The sequence below is a fragment of the Apteryx mantelli genome, chromosome 6 (genome assembly GCF_036417845.1).
Source record: "Apteryx mantelli isolate bAptMan1 chromosome 6, bAptMan1.hap1, whole genome shotgun sequence".
Classification (NCBI taxonomy): domain Eukaryota; kingdom Metazoa; phylum Chordata; class Aves; order Apterygiformes; family Apterygidae; genus Apteryx; species Apteryx mantelli.
In genome coordinates, this window is record NC_089983.1 from 40,075,878 (window position 1) to 40,097,527 (window position 21,650).

General features: G+C 41.6%; 1 protein-coding gene across 2 annotated transcripts in view; it reads left to right on the top strand.

Annotated features, from left to right (window-relative positions):
• The window catches only part of LOC106498487 (glycerol-3-phosphate dehydrogenase 1-like protein), a 36,623-nt gene extending 18,616 nt beyond the window's left edge, over positions 1–18,007 (top strand). For both annotated transcript variants that reach the window (XM_067299333.1, XM_067299332.1), the window contains 7 exons: positions 6,346–6,523; positions 8,599–8,739; positions 10,081–10,219; positions 12,236–12,348; positions 13,883–14,116; positions 14,260–14,366; positions 15,720–18,007. In XM_067299333.1, coding sequence (XP_067155434.1) covers positions 6,416–6,523; positions 8,599–8,739; positions 10,081–10,219; positions 12,236–12,348; positions 13,883–14,116; positions 14,260–14,366; positions 15,720–15,816 — 939 coding nt within the window. In that variant the 5' untranslated portion in view covers positions 6,346–6,415 and the 3' untranslated portion in view covers positions 15,817–18,007. The remainder of the gene's footprint in view (positions 1–6,345; positions 6,524–8,598; positions 8,740–10,080; positions 10,220–12,235; positions 12,349–13,882; positions 14,117–14,259; positions 14,367–15,719) is intronic.
• The last annotated feature ends 3,643 nt before the right edge of the window (positions 18,008–21,650 follow it).

Sequence of the window (21,650 nt, forward strand, 5' to 3'; positions counted from 1 at the left end):
CTGCCTGGCCCGAGCCCCCTTCTCCACCTGCACCGCCGCGGCCCGCTGCCGCCTGCCCGCAGGGGCGGCCGCCGCGAGCCGCCGGGGCCCGCAGCCCCCTGCAGCCCCCCGCAGCCCCCCGCAGCCCCGCTCCGCGCAGCCCCCCGCAGCTCCGCGCTGCCCCGCGCCGCCGCAGCGGCCTCGCAACAGGTTCTCGGCACCCCCGGGCCCGGGTGCGGCGCGCTCGGCGGGGAGCGAAACGCCGCAGGAAGCGACGGTGCCTTTTTTTTATCATTAAAAAAAAAAGATCTCCATGGTCCTGAAAGCTTCCCCGTCAGCAGCGAGGAGTCGCAGCCCGCGGCTGGCTGAGGGCTGCCTGCACCTTGCTGGGTCCCTTGCCCCCACTCCTCACCTCTCCTCCCCTCCCCGTCTCACACTGTAAACTCTTGGGGCAGGCACTGCCATTTATCTGATGTTTGTAAAGGTCCGGCCTCCCCGCTCTGTTAGCGTAATAATCTACTGGGAATAGTAGGAAATTCGGGAACCAGGACAAGAAGCTCCTCTTACCTTTACGTCTGTGGTCCCTTTGCCTTGTAATCCGAATGGGAATTGTCAGAATTGTCATGTCTGGCAAATAACCCATCTAAGAACAACAGGAAGAGATGCATGAGCCAATAAGAATTTGAAAAACTTGAGGCTCCTACATCATTTAAACAGGTGAACCTTTCAGAGTTCTGCAGGGCTGGTGGGTATCACCTTTAAATCCATTTAATACAAAGGAAAATCACAGCAGGAGGGAAGTACAGCAATGGAGAGATTGTGGTCTTGCACAGCACCAGCAGTCAGGGATGGAATTAGAAAACAGGCATCTCATCAGCTCCTTCCCTCCCGGGCTTGCCAACATCTGGAGTGCGGGCCAGTACCTAATGGTGGGAGTGAGGGCTTGGAAGCAGGTCCCCCTGATGACAGCACAGCGAGAGCCCAGGGAGCACTGGCCCTGTGCCTCTGCAGCTGTGTGTGTGTGTCCATGACAGCTTGCAGGGACGCAGTCCTGCTACCACTTTCTCTGGCCTTCAGCCAAATCCCTTTGCTTTTCCATGCCTGTAGTTTCCCACATAGGAGGTATGACATTCACTCACCTTTATAGTTCTCTAACATTATCAAATGAAAATGCCTTAAGTACTAAATAAAGCACCCAGGTGAGTTCCTCTGGGATCCTGAGGACCTTTTGTGTTGTTTCTCCGTGACCTGGCATTAAGTAGCGAGGAGAGCAAAGCTCCTGTTTGTATTCCTTTGAAGGCACCAGGACATATGCTAGCACGGGCTTCATTTAAAGCCATGACTTATTTGTACATTGCATCTTCCATCATCATTTCCGTCCAGGAGGTAGTTTTGGATCTTGGTGCAGATGCAGCCTTGTACAAGCACTGTGTTAAGGTCCCCAATTTATCTGTGTCCCCATTCATAAGAATATGTCTGCTACTGCTCAGACAGTCTGGACAAAAGCACTGCTCTCCAAAGCTCTTTGGGTTTGACTGAGATGCCACTGAAGTCAATAAACCCTTTTTCATTGGACTTTGCATCTTACTTTTCTTATGGTTTATGTAACTTGAGCACAAACAAACAGAACAACATGTATGTGCATGCGTTTGTGATTAGCACATGCAGCCTCTAGGTAGTTCTTTGGATTGCTTTTGTAGAAGGAGGATGGGTTCCTTAAGATTTCTGAGATATTTGACAGCTAAGTGGAAACAAATGCCAAAAAAATCAGTATGTGAGGGAGTGTTGTTTGCGAGTCGCTCAGGACACAGCACAGAACAAGGCCCTTTGTCTTCCCACCCTGCAAAACCAGCTCACTGCTTTCTATGTCCTCACATTCATACTAAGGTTCCAGATCACATGTTCTTTGTGCATGACATCTCTGATATCCAGTCTTTCACATGTACCTGGACAGCTAAAAGTCTTCTCCGGGAACTCATCACCACACATCCCGATTACTGTAGCACACTTTTCTCTGGCCCTTGCAGATGCAGCCTTGCTCCAGTCATTTCTGCTCAGCCTTCTGCACCAGCGTTTGCCTGCCCTGTTGCTTTGACCATGTCATTCCACCCCTTGCATCCCACCCTACCTCCCTCTTCTCCCTCACACTAAACAAAGGCCTCCAAGCCTCTGTGAGCTGCTTGTTATCACTTTCAAGACCTTCAACAGCCATTAAGGGATGTCTAGGAGTCAGCTTTTACCTCTGATCAGCTCACGGTGATAGACTTAATCATTCTCCTGCTGTGTCTTCAAATAAGCGCTTTTCCTGCTTTTTCCCAGGCTGTTCATTTGCCATAACCATCTTCAAATGCCACTTAATTGTCTTCCTTCCAGTCTCTACTTTAGAGAGATCTTTTTTTCACAGTGCCACTTGGAAAGAGTTATGCCACGGAGAAACTGAGACCCCAGGCTGCCAGACCATTCAGTACTATCTGCTTCCTCATACTGCTTGTCTGCCTGTGTCCATCTGTTGCTTCTTGCCTTATACATAGACTGTAAAATCTTTGGCAAGGGATACTTCTTGGGCTTAGTGTTTAAATCACATCTATTCATAGTCTCTATGGCAGCACAGATAATCTTAACACAACATAGAAATATAATGTTTATCTTTGGCAAACAGTATTTTCTTATGTTGCTCCTGAATATTTGGGTGACAGTTCAGATAACTGCACTTGAGTCTTCTCTGCAGCTCAGAAACACAGTTAACACATGATGCAGCGTGTTGCAATAGCTCATGCCAGCTGCAGAAGTTCAGGAGGTCACAGTGACTTAAGTCAACATTGCCAGAAGACTTACGGCTGATGTGGTTAAGTAAAATAAGTGCTACACTGCATTTTGTGGTTGCCAGCCAGGTACTGGAGGGTTTGTGTTTATGTTAATCATGGTTCAGTTATCTATTTTTAAAAATATAGATTTATTTGCTGCCCAAGCCTTCAGAATTTGAAAGCTCTTCCAATTTTATTAGATTCTTTTGGACTCCAGAGTCCTCAGTGAAGACCTAGCTTGAACTAGGTGTACTTGTCTTTAATGACCAGCATGGAAAGATGGCCAGGCTTTTTACTGAGCTGTATGGCAGGACAATGTAAAAAACTGAAGGTTCCAACTGGATATAAAGAGCAAAAAAAAATCCCTATGAGGCTCATAAAGCTTTGGAGCAGGTTGCCCAGAGAGGAGGTGGCATTTCAGTCCTTAGAGGTTTTTCAAGACTTGACTAGACAAAGCCCTGTGCAATCTGATGTGAACTCCGTGTTGTTCCCACTTGGAGCAGGAGGTTGGCGTGGAGACTTCCCAGGATCCCTTCCAACCTCAGAGATTTTGTAATTCAAAGAATTTGGGTGGTTGGCTAAGAAGGAAACTGAAGGAGGACATGTTCATCTTCGAGTGTCTAAAGCAGAAAAATAATATTCTGCTCTCCTACAACAGAGCTGGGCTTAAATTGCAGAAAGAAAAATTTAGGTCAGATGTGAGGGAAATCTTTCTAATGTTAAGGATAGCAGAGCCCTGGTATAAACTGCTTAGGGAAGAGAAGATACCTGCAACAGCTGAGGTCTTTAAACTTAGTCTTAAAGACCTCCTTGGAAAAACACCTGTTAGGAATGGTGCAAGTACATCCAGCTCTCCCTTGGACAGGGAAAAGGACCAGCTCATTTCATGGGGTCCTTTCAGCTCTATTTTTCTCCAGCTCTGATGTATGCCACAAACATTTTCATATTCACATGTGTAAAATAACGGGTCTTATTCTTTTCCAATTATACTGACAGGAAATCTCCAGAAAGAGGTTTTTTTCTTAGCATTATGTAAATCACTTCCAACATGATTTAACATAACTGGAAAAAAAAAAAACATGGATTGGCAATTTTCATTTACTGACTTTAAAAATTATCTAAGCAGAGTTCTCAGCCTTCTATTGATCATTGTTAAATTGAGTTTTGGAGAACAAAAAAACCACAGCAGTCTATGTGCTAGCGTCCTTGGTTTTGTTTGCATAAGCAGACCTTCCCTGCCAAGCCTGTGTAGTCTACTGAACACTGGCTTCACAGACAAAGCAATTCTTCTTTCCAAGGCTGATTAGTGGTGACTGAGAATTTTAAATGGATTAAGTAAAACAGAGCATCAGGTTTTGAATTGTTTGACTATTTGTTTCATTGAGAGATATTTTCCCTGATGACTAGTGAAAGTCTTTTAAACAATTAACCCCTCTCTCCCAGCAATTTCCATTCTTCAAAACAGAAAGCAAACAAAAATACTGTGATTTGTGAAGCTACCTTTATGCCTGAAATACCTTCACTGATATCTTGGCAATGGGAAAATGCTTGGGTGGCAACGTCCAAGTATGTCTGTTATGACAGCTCTGCTGGAAGATCAAATTTACCTACTGAGAATTGCCAGTCCCATTCAGGATTTCAGAGGTTAGGGCTGGAGTCTGTCTTTCAACAGAAAAATAAAATAAACTTGGCATGGTAAAAAGTTACTGGAAAAAATATTTCCCTCTTGATGCACATTATCAATGACATTTAAATGGCATTGCAGTCATTTTAGCATTGTCTTCATCTTTTTAGAATAATAGCGAGCCTTGGGGTCCCGCCGAGATTGAAGCCCCCCTTTTTTTTCCCTGTACTAAATGCCTTGTAAACACATAGTAAAAAGAAGTGTCTGCTTTCAGAAAGTTTTAGTCCAAGGGAAAAAGAAAGATGAATAAATGATGGTGGGTGTAAGTGTTTTTATGTTATTATCCTTCTATAGATGAGAAACAGGTGAAAAATCACTTGTCGTTAGGGAAGGCCATAGCAAAACCTGGAAAATGAATACAGATCTCAAGTCCTAGTCCAGTGCTTATCTATAAAAATATTTTCTCTTATAGTATCTTCTGAAAAATATCATCTTATTATTAATACACATTTATTGCATTCAACCACAATTCATCCTCAGCCCAGACCTTGACTGTGCTCTCTGTTGGACAGCAGGGGAACAGAACGGGAATGGAAATAACTTCACAGGTGATATGAACATGTGGTTCAACTATATGCCTTTCCTTCAGGAAAAGCAGAACTCTTCTCTTTTACAGTGAAGATGTTCCCCTAAAACAGTTACCTACATATTTTACATTCATAAAGGATCAAAATAAATCATCACTTTTTTGAAAGAAAGCATTAGAGCAGCTCTGGCAAAATGAAAATTGATCTTAGGGGGATTTCTTTGTGGTTAAAGATTAAGGTGAAACCCTTATTCTTTTATTACTTATTGAGCAATTATCCACGTGCAAACACATTACATCAAAAATATAGCTGAGTTGAGGAAAGCCAGTTGCGACATGGTTTCCTTTGGACCGTTCACAGGACAGACCTATCTGGACTTAATCTTGGATACACTTAAGACTTATCAGTTACAGCAAACATGCCACAACTAAATAACTGCAGGTGTGTCACAAGTGGGTCAGAGGACAAGAACATTGCAACTAGATCCCCTCTTTCAGTTAGGTTAGTAAAATGGCTAGTGCTTTAAGGAGGGAAAAGAGGAGCAAGAAAAATCCCTCCCAACCAATAATTTAAAAGGGCATAAAGCAATACTTTCGGCAGGTCACCCAGATTTTTAATGCTCTTTTGCCCAGAGAATAAATGAAAGTTTGCAAGGTTGCGGTGGTGGATGAGGAAATAAAATTATTGTCTAAACTGAGATAACAAACGTACAACATGACTGAAGAAAAACGAGCTGCATGGTTACAATTTTTTCAGACTGCAACCATTCCAGATCCTGTTACAGTGAAATTTAGAACAATACATAAAGAGAAACTGTCAGGTTGAACATCTTTTTTTTTAAAAAAAGAACAATCTCTTAAATATGCGTCTTACATAAAATCCTTACTGCAACTGTTTGCTTATTGGTAGAAAAGTGGGATACATCTATTTTAGGTGAGACATGTAAAGACTTTGTCACAGCAAGATCACTCAGCAGTACTTTGCTACCTGGGTTATTTTACACTTTTTGGTCTTCAAAAAAGCTATCTGAGGAGCAGGAGATATTTAATTAGTTCCAGATACTGTATTTTTAGCACTGTTGATGCTACATCACACCTTTGCTCTATAATCTTCATGTATATAACTTCAGGTTCCTTATTACAGTTGTCTTCTCTGGTTCGATTTCTTTGCTGTTAAACAGAGTATTTTTTTGATAGAGGGTGGTGGATAATGGTTTCTGATAAACTTAGCAAGAATATGAACAGCTTCATAACACAGGCCTTTTTGACTTATCATGCTTAAAATAATTTGTGTTTCCAATTGGCAATAAAGCTATTTGTTTCCTATCAGTTATTTCACCTTTTTTTTAAAGGGGATCAGCCATAGCAAAAATCATTGGTGACAATGTCCAGAAGTCCAACAGATTTGATCCTGTCGTCAAGATGTGGGTATTTGAAGAGATCATCAACGGAAGAAAACTCTCAGAAATCATCAACAGTGAACACGAAAATGTGAAATATCTTCCCGGTTACAAGATACCTAAAAATGTGGTAAGCTGAATAAATCACTGAAATTTTGTTTGTTGGTGTTTTGGTTGTTAATAGGGGAGGCAACCTCTGACAAACTGATTTACCTATTTTTTAAAAGAACATTTCAAGTGAATTCAGCAATAGAAATTGTGCGAGTAGAGAGAGTATCAGCTCGCTCCGACAATTCAAGTATTAACTATAGATTACTTGAATTCTGCCCGAATTACGAATACTATCTGCTATTACCTCATCATACTTGGTACTTTAAAGTAGGAAGCAATTCATTGCATCTGGTTTGCCACCTAACTCACTCCAGGTTGTTTTGTTTTGTTTTTTTTACTATGCTGGAGCATAACTCACTTCTGTGACTTTTACTTGTTTCATATCAAGCTTATAACTTCAAGATAATACACTAGATAAGATAATACACCATCTCCCTCTCTGGCCTAAATCAGCATATCCATCTGCCCTGTCTAGAGCTCTGTCTAGTCAGAGCTGAGGTATTTCAAACCCACAGCATCTACTGGAAAAAAAATGAAAGCTACTGCTCTCCCTTCTTCTAGAAAAGAAATCCGCAGGCCAGCCAACAGCCCTGGCTTACAAGGAGGTGAACAGCATTGCTCTTGGCTCATAGGTGATTTCAGGATAGCAACACATTGCTATCATTAATACTGCTGTAATTTCCACCAACAGTAAAAGCTATTTAATTTTCATAGATATTTAAAATACTGTATTATTTATCACTGCCTAAATTAATCATCTTAGATAACTTAGGGCTATTAAAGCAACGAAGGTGAGTTTTTCTTTTGCTCAAGATTTTGCCAACTAGCAGTGTTTTATGAATTAAAGAAAGTAGTATTGCATTTCTAGAATCGTTGTAGTTGCAAAAGGAAGTTAAGATGCTGCATGTGATGGTTGCTTGGCGAGCGGTTATATTTAGCACTGCATATAGTGCTGCGATCGCATATTTGCACTCCCACGGCCCGGCCTCGGCACGCAGTTCGCCTGGCTTGGAATCGAATCGCCATTGTTATTTGCACAATGCTTTAGCAGGTCAACAAGCTTGGTGCACTCTTTTTAGAGCGGCCTCATCCTATCTGTAGCAAAGTCTCGGAGACTTTACCAGCAGAACTTGGCCTGGAGGGGGCCCTAACACATCTTCACCTCCGACCGAGGAAAAAAACCCTTATTTTTTCTTCACATTGTTCCTCCTCATTTTGCAGAGGAGCTCTCTGTCTGTACAGTGCTGTCAATGCAGCCCTCTGCCCTGGTCCTGTTTTGCTATTTTCCCGGAGAAACAGCTTTGCTGGTAGCAGTTCTCATTCTGCTGCCAGGAATCGCAGGTGCTCTGAGGTTGTGCGCTCTAAGGTCGTGTCCAAAGGCAATATTGTCTCTGATTGTGAACGGACAGTGATAGCAGACTTAAATTCAGCTGTTGTTTTTCCTGTAATGTAGGTTGAGTTGTTGTTCTGAGTGACACTAGCGTTTGGAGGAAGATACAGCTTGCTAGCTATTAAGCACGTTGTTTGAATTGTTGTAAATATTGGTCAAGTCACTATAGTTTGGGGTGGGGGGGGAACAAGACAGACAATAAACAATAAACTCTGCCTTTTGATACAGTTCATTGCTGAGTGACTCTCAGCAGGTGACCTACGGAGACGAAAGGCTTCAGGAAAAGGCTCCGTTTCAGCGCGCCGGTTTGGCCCCTCGCTCCCTGGCGCTACCATTCGTTCCAGCAGAACTATACCGGCTCACGCAGTATCTTCAAGAACTACCTGAAAAGCTATAGCAGCAAAGGGGCTTCCCGGGAGAACAGCGCAAGTTTAAAAAGTGTATTATCCTCCCCAGATTATACGTACAGGGCTGCAATAGGAGGCAGGTTTAAAAAAAGAAAAAAAAATCAAAACCACCCAGACCTAAAAAAGCTAGGTTGCTTTGGCTATTTCGGAAGAAAGGCTAACAGTTATGCCGCAGCACCAATTCAAATTAAGTGTGTTCGCCGTGCCGCCCGCAGCGGCTTCGGTATGTTATTTGGCAAGGCGTGGGAGCTCCTACCTGGCGCGAGAGGGCTCATTCCCGTTGTCGCTCTTGCCTAGGTGGCTGTACCCAACGTGGTTGAAGCAACAAACGGGGCCGACGTCTTTGTATTTGTTTTGCCTCACCAATTCATCGGGCGAATCTGCGACCAGATTGCAGGTCAGATAAAACCCGGAGCATTCGGGATTTCGCTGATCAAAGTAAGTTGCCATCGCCGCGAGGCTCGGTCTGTAAGGCGTAACCGCACACGGTGAGCGCCTGCGTAGCGCTGCAGGTCCCCGCTGCGCGCGCTGCAGAGGCACGAGCATTTCTCTCCGCAACGGCTAAACCGCACGAAGCCTCTGCCAGTCCCGGGCTGTTCACGCGGCCGTGCCGCGAAAGGCATCGGGGAGCCCCGCCAGGCTAAGAGTAACCGTTTTCCTCAGCCGTCTTTAGCCTGGATCAGTTCCCATTTGGACTAGCACAGAGGTGAAAACAGGCAGAGAAAGGGCTGCATAAGCTGATGCTACCAGCAGAAAAAGCATTTATCAAACTACAGCCTCCATGAACTCTTGACCAGAAGGAGCTCTGGCTCTGAGTGCCTGTTCCAAGTACCTGCTCCTTCGAAAGCTGTTCACGGCAGCATTCAAACTGCACAACACTAACAGTTGTGCGGAACCAAAGTAATTTCTATTTCTAATGAACTGGGTAATCTCTTTTTCAAGGTTAGATTATCATAATCTTAAAAGGAATTAATATTTCAGAAGAATCTCAAGCTAAAAGCTAGAGGCAAAGTACAAGTATATAGAGTCTACTGCTCCATCTGCTGATTGCATTACAGGAAATATCCAATTAAAACTTGAAATGAAAGAAATTGAATTCAAGTTTTCAGACTGCAATACCACAGTTCTTTCCTCTTTTTCTACAGCCATTATCTTGCAAGCAGCAGAACACAGAGGGCAGTGGGGGGGGGGGAGGGAGGAATTTCCTGCAAATTAACTTCTTTCTTCTTTCTTTCAAGAAACCTGTGGCAGTTCAGTATACTCTTTAATAGCAAGGAAGCACACAGATTAATATTTAGATCTTACAAAAAAGCCACCGTTGGTAGACTTAATTTAATAATTATGATTCCATACTACAGGAGTTCAACAAAAAGGAAAAATACAGCATAAAAGTGAACCTTAGGACACAGCAGCACTGGATATAAGGCCTGTTTCACTCTTGCAGGATTAACTCAACTCAATTAACTCAATTAGCTATCTTCTGCCTGAATTTGCCTTGAAGATGTAGTTAACAAAATACAAAACCAGAGTGTTTGTATTAATAGCACGCAGCAGCACAGTTGTGCTTCTGTTAGCATCATCGTGGAGTGAGGCTGGCAGCTGATTTAAGGGTTACCCTCGCATCATACCTGTGGCTAATGCTAGTGAATAGAAGCCCCAGGTCCTTTCAGCCAGAAACAGAGACCTGCAGGCAATAGGAGAGCTTATGTTTTACCAGTGCTCTGTCGCTGTCATTTTCCTATTCTAATACCTTGGTTTTGGTGATCATCTCTTATTCAGGGGATTGATGAGGGTCCTGAAGGCCTGAAGCTCATATCTGACATCATTCGAGAGAGACTGAAAATAGAAATCAGTGTGCTTATGGGAGCCAACATAGCCAAGGAAGTGGCTGATGAGCAGTTCTGTGAAACCACCATCGGTAATTATTGCAAAGAGCAAATTACAGCCACCGTCTCTGATTTAACTTCACCTATGACCGGGAAACAGGATAATGTCTAGAGATAGCAGTGGGAGCAACCTGCAACTGAAATGTGGCAAGTCCCAAGAGGTTTTTTCATTGGTACGGTATGTACAGCACGTGCTGAACTCGTGCAGGGAGGCAGCACAGTTTTCAGGGGAGTTCAGGACAGGCGTGATCAGATCCAAAACGACAGCACATTCCAGTGCTGAGAGCTGTTAGCTAATTTCATCCATTTAAAAATTACGGCTTAATCCTATTCCTGTAGGAATTAGCAAGAGACACCCGTTAATGTGTGTAAAGCTCAGTTCTGAGTTCTTGGGCAGGTGACACAGTAGACCATTTAGACAGATAGAGAAATACACCTTGGTGAAGGTGAGCACATGCAGGCTCCTGATTGCACTTTTTTATCTTCAAACTTCTCTGCAAGAGAAACAACATTCTGTTCTTCCCTCTCCTTCAAAGCGCTTGCCAAGACACAGCCTCAGACCTGCCCAGAACTGGGCTTGACCTGCCTTAGAAAGTTCATCCAGTAGCTTCCAAAATCCACTGATTTTAAAAACAGCAGAAATTAAAATTACATTCCTCAATAGCCAATGAAGACATAGCAAATCCATGTTGCAATGCTGTTCCTTCGCCGTGCGAAGGTTATAATAATAGTGAAAACTGTACCAGTGGGCAGATGGTGCTGGCAGAGTGATTGGACATGAATAGGACTAGGCATGATTAGGAGAGTTAGGCAATATGCATTGCCTGGGGGTGAGTTTAACCTCTGCTGGCCCAGTTTTTAGCCATGCTGTGACGGTAACTCCGCAAAGAGGTTTTCCCCTTGGTTTTGGTGCCTCAGAGGGTTTCTCCACAAGGGAAGCCACATAGCCCAGAAGCAATCACCTCAAAGAGAGGGTGTCCCCAAACATCGATTAGTGTAAAGGACGAGGAGCAAACCCAGAGTTTCTTGCAAGACAGGGCAGAAACCCCAGGGCTACCAGCGTGCTGTTGCCCAGGCTAGCAAAACTCTTTAAATAGACCAGGAACAACCGTCCAAAATGCCGAGAGCCAGAACCCCTCGAGGAGGAGCAACTGGAAACGGTTACAGCTCTCCACCACTGAGCTCTGAAGGAACCGAAGCTGCCTTGTATAAAAAAACCTAAGTGAAACTTCATTCAAAAGCCATTGCCCCACTGGCCAAGCACACTTGGATAGAGGCAGACCTCAGCCCCGTTATCACTCAGGGCTCTCTACCCTTCTCCTCGATATCTAGGGCTAGCGGTGCAACGACAGGATGCATGACTCTGGTGGAATTGTTCCAGCAGTGCAAATGTTGAACTTCATTATCTGTGAATCTCCCTGTAACTGGAAACTAATTTGCCATCAAGCATTTGCACCCCGTATGAACACTTAGCAATTATACCATTATGCATTTTCAAAGTGGCAATTATACTCTCGCGCTCTACCAAGCAATCTGCAAATATTACCCAGTTCACCTCGCAGCAGGGCGGCGCAGGGGTTGAAGTGACCTGCTCGTGCTCCAGGCGGGAGCGCCGCGCCGCGCCGCCCAGAGCTCCGCGGACCGTGGCTCTAGGCAGGCCTGGGCGAGGGGAAGGCACGCTTGAGCAAATACCCTGAGGAGTCTCAGCTTTAATTAGTCTGGTCTCGGTTTAATCTCTTGCCAGGTTTGTGGTTATACAAGCTTTCTCGGGCAGATATCTGCGTTAGGGGCTATCTCCCTTTAAGCGCTTTAAAGCGTTATTAGGCAATGCTTAGGTAATGCAGTGGGACTTGCGTACGGTTACGCTGGCTTCCAACAGCATGATCTGCTCTCAAGTGATAAATGTCTTCAACAGTACACAGCTATGCAGATCGCAAAACCTAAAGTGGTCCCAGGCCCCTTACTTCAAGTTTCAGTTAACTGTACATATTACTTTCACCCTGAAACATCTGCAAAAACAGTATAACTTTCATTCTTCCTTCCCACAGGGTGCAAAAATGAAAAACAAGGGCAGATCTTTAAAGAATTATTGCAGACTCCCAATTTCAGGATTACTGTGGTGGATGACTGTGATACAGTGGAGATCTGTGGAGCCTTAAAAGTTAGTGATTTCAAACCTAATTGTTTTTGTTAGGACCAAATTCTGCCCTCACCTGGTCTAACATTAGTCCTGCCACTATACGACTGAGCCTGGGCAAAGCATATGCTGGTTTTCCAGTCTGTAAAAATGGGGAAATGTACTTAAAAATAACTGTTGGTAAAAAACACTTCAAAATGAATGTATTTTTAATTTTTGTTTTCCAGAGGCACCCCTGCTTTTGAGGGCAGAATTTAGTCCACAGTATTTTCTTGTCCATATGTTGTAAGCACATGGCACAAAGCCTCTTATTAGTGATAGCTACTATATGTAATAAGTTATTTCCAACATTCAGCTAGCGACCCAGCAGAAAGCGCATGTCAGATGTGACATTCCGTGTTTCCTGCTGTTGAAGTCATGTTTGTTCAGCGTTCAGCATTGCCCATGTCGAGCTCCCAAGCTGAATCAGAAGCAATACCAAAATCATCAAGTTGGTGTTGAGGGGGTACTTTAGTGAGATTAAAAGTTTGCTTTTAAACATACCGAAGGTGACTCCAGGTTACAGTTCAATTGTACTTTTACAATTCACCTTTTCTGGGAGAAAGGGGGTTTAGTGCCAAGAAAAAAATCGCCCTGTTTAACCTAGAGATGAACAGTTTATATACGTACAGAAAGAAATACCCAAAGATTTTATTTTCAGGCAGACTGGAAGGTGGGGGGGGGAGAGTTGTTTTGTTTTGTGGAAAATTTTTGCTGTCCTTGAAATCATTTCTCTGGCATTGCCTTTGCTAAAAAAGAGCACCGGGGTGCATGCTTGTCTGGAGGCAAACACCTCAGTGGCAGTACTAGGTAACATATTACTGAAATACAGTAAGCTACACCATCTCTACATCAAAATGGGATTTCTGTGGGGGAAGAGCTGGCTTTTTCAGGGGCTGAAAACTGGGAGGCGGGGAGGGAGGCATGCAGGAGGATGGCGAGGAGCTGTGAAGACGTTTAGGATCCCTCAGCATTTGTTTGGAACATTAGAGAAGGCCAATTCTACCGATTATTCAGTAGGCAAAATAGTAGTAGTACTGATTACGCAGGGAAAAACCAAACTGGGTCTGCTGCAGCACCAGTATATAGAACGATGCCTGTTTAAATTACAGGCAGGCAGAGCAAAGCAAGGCACGGCTCAGTTAAGGATGCAGAAGTAGTTGAAAGAGAAAGGTCAGCACATCCCAACTTGCAAGTGGCAGAAAAGCAAAACGTTAATTTAATTTAAACTACATTATTATAATATTTAACAAGTTGCTTTGATTTTTGCCCCAGGAATAATAGTGAATACTTTGCAAAAATCTTCCAGGAGTCCAGCTACTTTTGTTTAACAATAGCTAGATGTTTAGCTTCTTTAACGTAAACTCATAGCTATTGGAAATTGAACCTACGGCATAGTTCAGATGAATTGGGTGAAGCCAGATTTGTGGAATTTCCTTAAATAGCAGTGCGTGTTGATGAACTGCATGTCTTATCTGATGATCTCCTTCTCTCTATTTCTGTAACAAACTTTTTTTAGAACATAGTAGCAGTGGGAGCTGGGTTCTGCGATGGACTGGATTTTGGTGATAATACCAAGGCGGCAGTTATACGGTTAGGCCTCATGGAAATGGTGGCCTTTGCAAAGATGTTCTGCAGGGGACCAGTTTCAATAGCCACCTTTCTGGAAAGCTGTGGCGTTGCCGATCTAATCACTACCTGCTATGGGGGACGCAACAGAAAAGTAGCAGAAGCCTTTGCTCGCACCGGAAAAGTAAGCAGGATTTTGAAATATTTTCAACTAAAGCGTAAAGAAATCCTTCTGTGTTTTACACAGGCATCATGTACCTTCTCGAGAAGTGGTGGTGTCGCAGCAGCGTTCCCTCTGATCTGTGTAATCGGTCTCCTTTCTTCTAGTCCATCGAGGAACTGGAAAATGAGATGCTGAATGGGCAAAAACTACAAGGTCCTCAAACTTCAGCGGAAGTCTACAAGATCCTGAAACAGAAAAACATGCTGGATAAGTAAGTGCTTTGATTTTAAAAACCTGAATTGACAGGCAAAGCCACAAATTGAGTGATTCATAACATCTTCAGTGGTGCTTGTGTTCAGCCGGCCTGCTCGCTTCCGTATCAGCTGCTTTCTACATGCTGGGGCACCACCGCGGGTCAGCTTAGCCAGGCTCCCCATTGCCGCGATTAGTAGAATGGGACAAAGGCCAGAGAGCGTTAAAAGAAACAAACTGCGGACTTGTATGCAACGAAAGAAATCCCAAATCCCAGACGTTACCGGTCCCCCCTACACAAGGCTGGAGGGCATGTGAACACGATCCAAGAGGGAGAGGGTTTCTTCTCATCACTGCATCACCATTAATTACGGTTCACATCAGTACTGCTTTCAGTGTGAACGTTAACTGGACTCTCGCAGAATAAAACTCAGGAGTATATTCCTAATCAAAAAAATTGTATACTCATTGAATAGGCACTAAGCACTGATATCTGTGTTTTAGTGCCACAAAAGGGGCTAGTGCTGAGGTAAAAAATACTTTTGTTTGGGGTAATTTAAGACTACAAATAATTTGAAGTCTTTGTCCCAGCTTACACAAGAGAAAAAACAAACAAAAATCCCTTCCCCTACTCTCCTCTCTTACATTAGCTTAGACTTCAAATGCTGCTGAATGAATACTTTCTAAAAAAACCTTTCTAATAGAGTTTTAACAGATATAGAAGCTTCTAGTGGTATTACATTTAAAATCAAAAGAAAACTCATTTCGACAGGACCAGAACCTTGAATCAAAACTTGACCTAATAAGCATCCCTGTATTTACACTTACTTCTACACTCGGCTCCAAGTCATTCAGTGATCTCATCTTTTAACCACATAATGATTAAGAGAGCTGGCACAAGTGTGGGTGGGGGGGGGAATCTTTAAGTCATGAAAAGAAAATCATTAGAAATTTCGGTTCATTTTAGCCTTTTAGATACCAGCAATGAATACAAACAACATGTATATTTTGCACACGGAGGAAAAGGGAGATATGAAATTCAAGTTTTTTTTCAGTAATTGAAAACTCTGCATAGTAATTTTCTCCCCAAAACAGCTCTTCTTTGCTGTCACCCAAAATGAATTGGCCTTAATTCCTTCTAATTACCTTAATTTCATTCCTACTGCTTTGTTTCATCCTTATACCCGTCATTCATAGCCTGCCAGTAAAGGTATATCTGAGTTTAAACTATATTGTAAGGAGAAAGAGAAACTTTATCCTGCCTTCTTTTTAGCATAAAAAAAAAGGTACCTGTATAATGGAAAAAAAAAGTGTGTTAGAAATGTTTACATAAACTTTCAAAAGCATTTTTATTGTCACATGCTTCTTTTAGGTTTCCATTATTCACGAGCGTCTACCAGATCTGCTATGAGGGCAGAGCAATCCAGGACTTCATCTCGTGTCTGCAAAATCACCCGGAGCACATTTAGAAATGTACTCTGCTTATCTGGTTGCGTACTCATCTTTTCAGGACTTCTACCCACTCCACAGCAAATAAAGTAGACAAACAGGTTGTGCAGCAATGCCTGCTGTAAAAGCAACGCAGAACGTATTTCAGTATCCTCATTCTGGGGGTAAAGAAAAAAAAAAATCTGCCTTCAATTTCAACATTGTATCCAAGGAAGAGGGAATGAATAGAGAATTTAACTATATTTGATTTGGGTTAGTAATTTGGGCATTAGCCCAGAACGACTTTCTTGTTGATTAAAAACAGTTCCCCATGTTATTTCCCATAACAAAGTTCAATATCGCTCACATGAGGCTCAGCATTTTGCCTACTAATATTGTGTCTAATATAAAAACAGCACAAGATGCAGAAAGTTTGAAGAACTCCTCAAAACAAAAATCAAAAGTAGTTAAAAAAAAAAAAGTCTGACAACAATAAGATGCAATTATGTGGGCAAACACGAGTTTCCATAATTCCCCCCAAACACAAATAGCATAACATTTTGCATTTTGTGACATTTAGTCCTCCCTTGATTTTGTTTCCCAATGTAAGCCTCTTTGGGGAAAAAAGAGGTATTGTTGTTGTGCTCAGGCACACGTGAATGTTCAATAGATGTAAAATGAAACATTTGGGGAGGGGGGAAGAAGAGAAAGAAGGACTTTTTTTTTTTTTTTGAATCAGGACTCTTAAGATCTTCAGTGGTAATCTGATTTTCATTATATATATCTATTTATATATATATATATAAAATATATAATTCCCTTCGAGTACAGATAATTTTTTTGGACTAACCAAATGCATTTATCTTGGTGTACAGATTTCTTAACAAGTAGTATTCATTAATTAGTACTAGCTGAGAGAGAAGAACTGAAGAAGAGATTGGCAACTAGGACTTACGCACAACTCAGCTTGCATCCTGTGCAATGCTGTTATTTTGAGGGCGTGAGCAGTAAGTGAAAAGGCCTCTGTGATACTTGACTTTTTATAAGTGCACAAAAATGACCGCTACAGACGCACAAAGTTCCTATAAAATTATATTTGAAACTGGGCTGCTTTTTAACTCCTCCAGAAAAGTACTGGACAGAAACCAGTGCAACTCCGTGCATCTTTCCACGGACTGCAAGAGACTAATGGCCTGATCCTGCTGTAGATTAAGCAAAGCATCACACACTCTGCACTCCTGAAGTGAGATGTCTCTGTCTGCTTCTGGATTTTAGACACAAACTGGTTCACATACCAGCTTTTAATTTTGCTACCAATGGCACTAATTTTAGAAACAAAACTTTTTAAACCTGATAACCGTATTCCGGTAATTTTACATACCTGGTGTTTTTCGCAGTTAAAAGCCATCTGTGAAATGAACAGTGGCGCATTTTGTATGCTCTAATACCCCTTTGAAAGATTCACATTTAGAGAGGAAGGAACAAAAGGTAAGAGCAATCTACTTTTTGCTTTGCTTCTATCCTATTTTCCAAAATACTAGTGGGGAAGGCAAGTGTTCTTTTAGTCCCCATGTATTTACTGACTTAAAAAAAAGTAATTATAAAAAAGGTAGATTCTAGAATCCTTTCCACTCTGCATTTTAGAGGAACATTGTTACCTCTTTCACATTTATCCAAGTAACATACATGAATGTATACTTTTAAATCTCAGTCTTACAGCTAGCAAAGCTAGCTCAGGTCCCAGAACTTGCGGTTGCAGCATCACAGAGCTCTGCCAAACAGCAGTGAAGGTAGCCCCCGTGACGACTCCAAGCTGGAGGAGGTGAACTGCTCTCCTACCTGGGGCAGGTCGCAGCTAACAGACCAGGACTCTGTAGTGCAATGTAAATATTCCTTCAGCTGAAATGAGAATCATGTGGTTAGGTCTTTTATACAGCACTGGAAAGCAAAAAACTAAAACACCCACGCAGCATCTTCCATTTCAAGTGGAAAAAAAAAAATTTTTGGATAATCTTAAATATCAAAAACATGAGGGTGGGACAGAGAATTTGGGAACCTCCCTAGTTCACAATCAGGCTGAACTTCTGAAAAGTCATTTATGATCTAATAATAATACAGAACATTTTGCATTCAGAGTGTATCAAGTATCAGTTTAATAAAGTGATCAATAAATGTGACATGATGTAATTTCATTTTTCCAAATTCTCATAAAATAAATGACTGTTGTAATAATGCTCCTTTATTGTGCTTATTTTTCCAATTAATAACATCAGTTCTCAAAGAAAAGGACAAGAAGAGTCAGTTTTCTACAGACATTTTATTGATGAACGGAACTATTTCTTCTTCTGGAGGACAAACTTTTACACAGTAAAATAAGGAAGTTTTACTCTATAAATAACAAATATTAGCCCTTATATCTCAATTCCAGTCAAAATTATGTAAAATAGTTTGTTCTATATTTACATTCCATATCAAAATAGGAAACATGTTCAAGGTCAGCCAGGTCTCTCAAAACTGCTGTTTTTATCTCCAGGGTAATCTTTATATTAAAAAGGTGACACTTGCACTTTGGAAGCCTGATATGGTAAGATCACATCATTTAATATACAATATAGACTGCAGTCCTGAAGAGCGATACACACAAGCATTCACCCCTTGATCCAAGCAAAACTTGGCTGTTAAATTTTGCAAGGGAAAGTCCTTGAACTGCTCAGCTGAAGGTCATTAGTAGGAAGTACGAGGGAGAAAGGACATACGCTTCTCTCTCTCCTGAAATATATTCAGCCAGAGAGATTTGCAGGACAGGAAGATTTTAAAACAACTGTCCCTGTAAGTGAGGGATTGTTGCTATGTCTGCTTTTAAGTTACATCAGTCTTCCTAGTTTACTAGTGCACAACAAGAAGAATGAGCTACATTGTACCTACAGTCAAATAACAGGGGTCAAAATTCTGTTTCGGTAAATTAACCTATGTCTAGGCTATAATAATCTCCCAAAACCTTAACCCATTTCAAGACAAATGAACTGCCTGCTTTTCTATGCAATTTTATTCACTGCATACGAAGTATACCAGCCACAAGCTACCCTTCCTCCTCTTAAATCTTTGAAACAGCACTAGAAAATGTGTTTCTAAAATACGACTTGCCTCAGGTTCTAATCAAAGTGTTATAGATTTGAACAGCTGGGTAAAAAAAAGAAAAAGACTGCAAGGCTAATTTACTTCCATAAGCAAACATGGAATGCTTTCACAAAATCTAAACTGCAGCTATTACATACTCAAAATATTTTGGCTACAGACAAGCTAATTCATTTATCTTTAGGGCAGCAAACCCCTGGAAATAATGTCCTCTAGTCTGGTGAATACACAGGCTTATTTGGGCCATACTTGAAAGCCTTCACATGCAAGAGATGCAGTACGATGGACTTGCCACAATACGTTCACAAAACCTAAAGCAGCTGCCTGCAAACCTTGTATTTATTTAACACCAACACCGACTTCTGCTGGGGACAACTATACTTAAGGCTACATAAGTGATTGTTTTAAGCTACAGGTTTTAGCTTTACGTTTTACACTCAGAAATGGCTTATGCTTCCTACTAAATTGATTTTGCTCTTAAAAACCTGAGACATGTTTTTACTTAAGTCATCTTAGGACTTGGAAGTTAATGATGAGCTAAAAGCTTAACTCAAGGACAGAGAGAACTGAGGTAGTCAGCTTTACCGAACTGCTCCTTCCGAGAGTCACCGGTTCGCGCCCACCTCGGGGTGAGCTCAGCAGCTCCGGCAGGGTGACGGCCACTAGCTCCGCACGCTGCCAGCTGAAGTACTGCCCTCCCCGACTTCCAATTCTGCACTTCGCAGCCAGCTTTTACGGGCTGCATTGCAAAGAAATTATGACTGAAATCTCAGATTATTAAGGCAATTACAGTTCTGCTTCGCCGGGTTCACTAATGAAGCTACTCGGCAGGGACTGGTGGAACCGCTCTGGGCAGAGGACAGATTTTCCTTGTAGGTACAATGCACTCCAGCCTCTTTCTTTAATTACGGTATACAATTCAGAAGTAGGTAAGCACTGACTTTTTAAGCCATCTTTCAGATTTCAGTTAATTCTCAGGAAGAGAGAATAAAGAAAAAAGCCCTCAAGATAAACAGCTGTGTCGAAGATAAAAATATTCACTTAAATACAACAAATCTCACAATTATACAGACAGGAAACTAGCACATCAAATGCCAAGCACAATAAATTAACACCAATAAAAAAGTTTAACAGTTATAAAGTTAACCAGAAGGTTCGGACAGTGCAAATATTTCACAGTAAGAAAAAATAACCCATGATTTCTTTCAAGTATAAAAAGCATCATTTTTGAGTGATACCATTTAAATTGTATTATTGCACAACAGACGAAAAGATACAATATCTACCTCTGGGACCTAAGATGTATTCTCAAACCTTTCTGAGTTTTCAAGGAATCATTTTATACCAGCTGTTGATTGTGCATATATTAAAATAATCAGTGTTTGCTGATGAATCTGAGTGTTTCTTAAATCAAATGTGTACATATTTAAAGCATTTGATCCCTAATTCATATTGCTTCTCAGAAACACTTACTTAAGGCTAACCTGCAGTAAGAAGAGGAACTAGCCCAGGGCAAGGTGCTCTCTCAGTCGCAATGCCTTCGGACAGTTATCGGTTGAGGTTTACTCACCTCAGTAGTGTCACAACAGTATCTCTAAAAAAACAAACCAGCAGGCACGAAGATTTTCTTCATTGTCCTTACAACTGCAATGGAAGTTCTATTATTTAAGTGTATTTAACTGTTTAATTGTAGCCAAAAAAATTTTATCCCTGCCCCTTCCGTCTACCTTTCAAGTCACCTACAATTCTAACATCGCAGCACATTTAAAGAGGAGAGAAACAACTTTATTCCCATCTTTGCATTTTCTAGTGCACTGGGCACATCTGCTCTCTCAGGTTTAACACTCTCCAGGAATGAAAACTATTCCAGCTGGACCATGGACTGGACCACTTAAGAGCTTATTTTACTCTGAACAGGTTTGTTTGTCACGCTTTATGCAAGGTCAGAAGCGAAGGAAATCATCCTGACTAGTGTCCTAAAGGTATCTGTCCTTAAGGAGACAGATTTTCCTCATTTCTTTAACCTAGGATATTTTGCCCATTAAGCAATGAATTTTGGAGCAAGATGTGCCCTTGTGTGGTTCAAAACATCTGATTATTCTCTAACGTACTACAAATCCTCAAACAATCCATATCATTCGGATTATCAACTGTATGTCTAAGAAAGGGGAGAAGAGACAGGTTACTGAGTTTTCTTTATACATTCAATCTAGTTTTGGCCTAAAGAAATCAATACGGTACCTGTAAGATTATAGCAGCCATCACTATTGATTTGCCCCCCCAACAGAAAGTGGGAACAGCTGTATTTATGGTCACCCTATTTAAAACAAACAAACAAAAAGACCAAACAGAAAACCTATCCCAATTTTGCAGATCGTGTATCAGGACTGAAATGCATTTGCCTAGCAAATTACTCTGAGAATATTCAAATATTTGATGTATTAAATTTCACAGTAGAACTGGCACATGCTAAATGAAAATGGGATTTGGTTACCAGTATAAAATTCAACTTTGTGCATGTATTAAGGTTTAAGTGAACCCCAGGAATTAGACAATTTACCATATAATACTACGATTTCTGAGAAGCTTCAAAGCTGCAGAATGCAATTGTGGAAGCAATTCTCAACAACTGGTCTACTACCCCATTATATTAGTTTGTTTTAATCAGTTTTTAGACTTCATGGTGAGAAAAAAAAAAAAAAAAAAAACACAACAACCCAAAACACACACACCTATTTAG